Consider the following 6407-nt stretch of genomic DNA (forward strand, 5'->3'; position numbering starts at 1 on the left):
ACTCCTATGCCAGCATTATCTTTCAGAGACTCCACAGTTTGAAAGACGCAGCTCCCCCCCCCCCATTCACTCTTGAAGTTCAACCTGCATAGTTAGAGCTGCGTGAATCCACATGGGGTAGGGCACAGGAACCCATCACCCTATATGGAGCCCTTACTAACCAGCGCAGCAGGCTAGGTGAGCTGTTCAGAGCTGGCTAGTTGTTCTGGTAGCAGACAAACATCCTGAAACTTGCTAGGCTTCAATCCTTATTACTGAAAAATCTAAAAATGTCCAAGTCCACATTGTTTCTCAAAGTGCAGTGGCTGCAACTGCGTTTTTACTACGTTCATTAACTTGCAGACTCTCAGGGTCATCATTTTGAACTCAGAGGGACTCAGACGAGTGGTCAAGTGTAAAAATGAGGCCTGGGCTTAGGACCCAGGCAGATTCTGGGTTCAAGTCCTGGTTTGGTCCCTGATTTGTGTGTGGCCTTAGGCATGCTGGTCACTTCATTTACTTTGGCCTCAGCTTCCCCTCTGTTGATAAAAATCAATTCACAGACATGTACTGTGTGCCATGTGTCTAACACGGCTATAGGTGCGGGGACTCGCAGGCCCACAAAGCAGACTAGATCCCTGCACTTTCAAGGAGCTGACAGACCTTGCACAGGAGGAGATCAACACATGAGGTCATTGCAAGTCCTGATAAGGACTTGAATGAACTTATCCCTGAACTCACCCTGTAATGGGACAGAGGGACCAGAAGGTCAGCGAAGGCCTCTCTCTGAAGAGGAGGCATTTGCAGCGGGAGCCAAATGACGAAGCAGCAGGGGGATGTAGGGACATACTATGACAGGCAGGGGAACAGATACAAAGAGCCCAAGGAAGACATGTCTGAAGGACAGAAAGGGCTAGCCAGCGAGGCAGAGAGTAGCGAGTAAGGGGTAGAGGGAAGGAGATAAATCAGCCAAGTCAGACAAGGGCCCAACTCTTCAGGTGAGGAGTCTGGATGTCATTCTGGTTGCAACAGGAAGTGACTACAGAAATAAAGGGGTTTAATTAGATCTGCGATGTTGCAAACTTTTTTTAAAAATTTTTTAGCTGCAGAACTTTTCAGTCAAATAAAAACAAGTGGAACCTCAATATAGAACTGGATAAAAGCAGTTTTGCTCTGGCTGGGTGAGAAGCTAAGTAAGGCCCTTCTGAACTTGCAGCCTCTTGGCCTTCCCCCTTTACTTCCCCCTCACGGCACCCCCAAGCACTGGAGCTCAGAGGAGCTTGAAAAACACCAGGTGATCTACCTCTGGGTTCTTCAAGCTCTAACAAAAGCCAGCAGTACAGGGGAGTAGGTCTGGGGGATCATGCTGGATGCTTGTTGGACCCCAGACAGCCCCTGGAAAGGTTTTAAACGAAATCCCTGATGTGGCCACACTTTCTGCAGGAACAATAACAATAAAATCTGGCTCATCAAAGGTTCCAGTTAAAATCACACTGCTGAAACTATAGGGACAGAAAGCAGATCGGTGATTGCCAGGGGCTGGGGTGAAGGGAGGACACTGACACAAAGGGACACAAAGGAACTTTCTGGATTGCTGGAAGTATTCTATACTGTGATTGTGGTGGTGATTATGGGACTGTATACCTTTCATCAGAATTCACAGAACAGTACACCTAAAATGGGTGAAGTTTAAGGAGTATAAATTTAACTATAATAAACCTGATTTTTTTTTTTTAAAAGCAAAGACACCTCCGAGGTATTAACAGACTTAGAAAGCAATAATGACGTGCTCCTGCTGAGCCAGTAGGGCCCCAAAACTGCCACTTGACAGGCTGGTCCCCACCCACTGCTGCTCAATTTCAATCCGAAGCCTCTTTAGTACCCTGGGCCTCGGGTTTCTCTGACTGCAAAATGAGGAGGCAGATAATTGCCAAAGACTTTCCCACTCCAAACAATCAGATTCTAAGAAGCAGTCTGGCGTAGGGGAAAGACCTCAATGCTATGGAGTCAGAAACCCTGGAAGAAAAATGCCCACTTCTGTCAGTTACTAGCTGTGCGCCTTGGGGCAAGGCTGTCCGGCGCCAGTACAGGGTTAATAAGAATACATCCGTACATCAGCTGGTGCACAACAGCCTCTCAAGAGGGGTTTTACCATCCCTACGCGTCCTGATCCCAATCCCACCCGACTGCCTCCTAAGAACAATGTGGAGGTGACCATAAGGAACAGAAATCGCAAACTGCCGGTCCTGCACTGCATAACCTGTGCTCGGGTACACAGTACACTCTGGGCTCCACTGGGGCACAGGCTGTTATCTCGCCAGGTAAACAGGAACACCCTGCCCCCTCCTTGCCCACCGTCAGCACCCAGCCACCACAAACACTCGGGTGCAGGAGAAGGCCAACAGCTTGCAGGAATACCACTGCTATTTATGCCTATATTTTAGGCACTCCACTTTCCCTGTGGCTGCTGGCATCATCACAGGGCACAAACTCATCCATAGACACACTCCACCCATCCTACAGCCCTTCCCTTGCCACCTGTTCCAAAGGGGTGGTCCCAAATAATGACTCAAGGCTGCCTGCCACACCTTGCTCTTTTTTTTTTTTTTCTATCCTAAGGAAACCAAAAACACACAGAAACCCAAAAGATTCTTTAAAACAAAACAAAACCCTTCGGGCAGGGAGTTTCTGCTTCCCCTGGCACATCAACTCTAGAGGCACTGTGGTCATGTAAAGTTTGTTGGCTTACTATTTCTCCATGCAGGGACAGGAGGTAGGCAACACCCAAAAATTATCCCAATTTTGCAGAAACAAAGAGCTAAGTACCCTGGCAAAAGGCAAACATGAGCAGGGCTACTGCAGCCCAGGGAACGCAAAGCACCAGTGCATCACGTCTCAAGGGACTCCAATACCCTGGCTCAACTTTTAGAAAACACAGAGATAACAGGAGATAACACTTGCCCTGTGCTGCCCCTGCCCAGTGCTCCTAAGAGCTGTCCTGGAGATCATGTGAACTGAAAACCATGAAAGAATGGAAAAGATTTCTGCACAGTTCAGTTAAGTTACTGAGCAAAAACAATGCTCTGCCTGGCCACGGTCTCCTAACTCTATTAAGGAGGGCTGGTAGCCAGGTTAAGAAACTCTGATTCATTAATCACAAATATTATTTATCAAATCATTGCCAGGACATTGTGGCAACTACATCCTGCTGTTTCTATTCAGAGTCATTGCCGAAGTTTGGTCCTCTCCCCCACCTTCCGGTATCTGTGAACTTTTCAGTTTCTATCAAACTCCAGCTGGGGGAGGGGACCCAGTACTGGCCCTTGTCGAGTAAAGTTCCACCACAAGGTCCACAAAGAGACTGCAGGGAGGCGTGGCCAGGCCGGAAATTCTGACAAAAAGTTTTGGCCCTCCGGTCCTAGAAACAACTACTTCCTGATCCCTCCTAGTCGTTGAGGGGAGGGGGGGGCGGGTGTAGTTTTCTGGCCGGGTTCCCCCCACCACGGGCCGAGCTGGGGGTTTCGATCGAGGTGGGGAAGAGTCTGGCCAGCCAGGCGGCCTTCTGTCCCCCGCACTCCGAGGCTCTCTTCTGTCTTCCACGGGCGAACTTATTTTGGAGCAAAAGTGCCCCCAGGGTGTGAGCTCCGGAGGGCAGGGCCTGCTCCCCCACACTACCCCCAAGACACACACGCACGCACGCACACAACCCAAGGCCGGCGCTCTGAGGACTGAACCTGACCCAGACCCCAAGGCCCAGGCCTGCTCCAACAGAAGGAAGGGACACGGGGAGTCGAAAGGGATTTGCCAGAAACCTCAGGACAATGCGGGGCGCTCGCTGCGGCCTGCAGCCGCCCCCGCTGAAGGAGCGCCTTCTAGGGGCCCCGGTCAAACGCGGTACCCGTCGGAGCCCGGGCTGCGCGGCAGGCAGAGAGGGCCAGGCCACCCCCGCGCGGCGACCCCAGGCCGGGCCTCCCACCTTGACCCGCTTGCCCTGGATCTCCAGCGTCTTCATGGTGAAGTCGACGCCGATGGTGCTGCCCTGGCGCTCCGAGAAAGCACCGGTCTTGAAGCGCTGCACCACGCACGTCTTGCCCACGCTCGCGTCGCCCACCAGCACCAGCTTGAACAGGAAATCGTACTGCTCGTCCGGGTCCCCCGGGCCCGGGCCCGGCCCCGCCATGGCCGCGCGGGAGCCGAAGGGGCCGGCGCTCCGGACGCTGAGGGAAGCCTGAGCTCACGGAAGCCGCGGACCGCCTGGCGACGTGGCCCGCCCCATCCCCACTCCAACCTCAGCACTTCGCAGGACAGACTCCGCCCTTAGCCACACCCCCGACCAGACTCCGCCCTCAGGTCCGCCCCCAGCACCGCCCCCGGCAGACTCCGCCCCAGCCCTTCTCTTGGCCTCTCCCCAAGCCAGAGTCCGCCCCCAGTACCGCCCTCGACCCCCGCCCCCAGCCTGACTTGTGTCCTCGGCCCGAGGACAGTCCGCTTCTCAGCTCTGCCCGTAAGCCCGCCCACAACCCAACTCCTCCCGCAGCACCGCCCCCACCGCTCGCCACGCCCCCCACCGCCCGCGGACCAGGCTCCTCACAGGAGCAATCAGGAGCAGGCTCGAGCCTGGGGGCCCATTAACCCAGACCTTGCGACCAGAATGGCCCCCTCTAGAATGGATCATTGGGGAAGGGGACAACCACGGCAGTGTTCCTCTACGGGGCGGACAATGCAGAATCCCTCCAATAGGGAATGGGATAGGTGGTATAGCATTTTCCCACGCAGAAAGGAAAGGTGTAGCGGCCCACTACAAGGAACGAGAAAGCTTCAGTGAGGTCAGAAATTAAGCCGGCTACAAAACCCGGGTGAAGACCAGAATGCCGGTGGGGAAAGGGACCTGAAGGCTCTGTGCTCAAGGCGACCCCTACCTTTCAGGACTCTGGGGAGAGGGGAACTAGAGAGCCCATTTGGCGGATGGCAATGCCAGAAGGAGGAGTTGGGAGATCGCAACCCCAAAGGCAGCCTAGCTAAGTCCAAATGGTTCAGGGCAGGCTGGCCCAGTTGGGATTATGGGTCCAGTTGGGGGAACTGACCCAGCCAAACAGCACCAATGATTGGCCTGAGCAGAGGAACATGGGAGTTTGTGAGGAATTCTGTGGAAGGTCAGACCAGCTCTGCCAAGATAATCCATAAACCAAGGGTCCTGAAAGAAATGGAACCCAAATGTCTATAAAGAAGCTTAAAATAGATCAAATGGGACCTATCCCCACAAAGGGCTTCCCACCAACCCAGCTGGGAGGGAATTGAGAACACTCCCGCCCTCTTTAGACTCCATTTCTACTTGGTTCAATAAACTTTACCAATGCCAACTATGGTTCAGGTACTGTTCTAGGCCCCTGGAACACATCAGTGAACAAAGTAGACAAAAATCCATACCCTCCCCAGCAGAAAAGGGAAGAGGCTTTCCCATAGCTTAAGGAGACCACAGAGGACAAGTCCACCAGGACCAGTAAGTACCCTGAAGATCCCTGACCATCTTTCCCAGCCAAGTGGGGAAGACACGATGAGGAGGCAAAGACAGACCCATGGAGAAGATGGAGGAGCAATATGTTTTGGAACTCTTCTCTGGAAGTGTGAACTCTTCTCCCATGGGAAATACCCAACAGTGTTAGACAGGAACCCCCAAAGTGCCACGGAAAAGCAATTCTGGGAGCTCAACTTTACTACATCAGACTGGAGGGGCAGGAAATAGCCTTCCATTCCAACGTAGAAGGAGACAGAAGGACATGGGATGGAAGGCTTCCACAAGCTGAGGTTGGCTCTGGGGCATGTCAAAGCTCAGAACCCCAGAAAATAACATCTGTTCCAGCCCACAGTGGCTCGTCACAGCCACTGGTGGAGAAAAGGAAGGAAAAGGTGAGCCCAGGGGCCAGGATGAGCCAAGACTCAGCTACTGGAAGCAAGGGAAGAGGAAGGAAGAGTGTAGACATTTGCAGCGTGGGTGGCTGAATAACTGAATTGGCCTTTACATTTGCCTTGCCTGTAATTGGTTTAGGGTGGGGTAGGGGTGTGTTGGTCTGGCTATGGATTTTGCCAGAAAGCCCAGATACAACTTGTCTTTGTGGGGTGATGGAAATGTTCTAAAACTAGACTGTCAGGGCGCGTGGGTAGCTCAGTCAGTTAAACATCTGTCTTTGGCTCAGGTCATGATCTCAGGGTCCTGGGATCAAGCCCTGCATCTGGCTCCCTGCTCAGTAGGGGAGTCTTCTCCCTCAGCCCCTCACTACTTCCCCCTGCTTGTGCATGCACACACTTTCTCTTACCCTCAAATAAATAAATAAAATCTTTTTTTAAAAAATAAAACTAGAGGGGCGCCTGGGTGGCATAGCGGTTAAGCGTCTGCCTTCAGCTCAGGGTGTGATCCTGGCGTTATGGGA

At 52.9% G+C, this 6407-nt stretch overlaps 1 protein-coding gene across 1 annotated transcript in view; it reads right to left on the minus strand.

Annotated features, from left to right (window-relative positions):
* The window catches only part of RAB43 (RAB43, member RAS oncogene family), a 31458-nt gene extending 27205 nt beyond the window's left edge, over positions 1-4253 (minus strand). Inside the window, exon 1 of the mRNA XM_011222963.3 lies at positions 3956-4253. Within this exon, the coding sequence (XP_011221265.2) occupies positions 3956-4159 (204 nt within the window). The 5' untranslated portion in view covers positions 4160-4253. The remainder of the gene's footprint in view (positions 1-3955) is intronic.
* Between the last annotated feature and the right edge of the window lie 2154 nt (positions 4254-6407).

This window comes from Ailuropoda melanoleuca, chromosome 4 (assembly GCF_002007445.2).
Source record: "Ailuropoda melanoleuca isolate Jingjing chromosome 4, ASM200744v2, whole genome shotgun sequence".
In the NCBI taxonomy this organism is placed as follows: domain Eukaryota; kingdom Metazoa; phylum Chordata; class Mammalia; order Carnivora; family Ursidae; genus Ailuropoda; species Ailuropoda melanoleuca.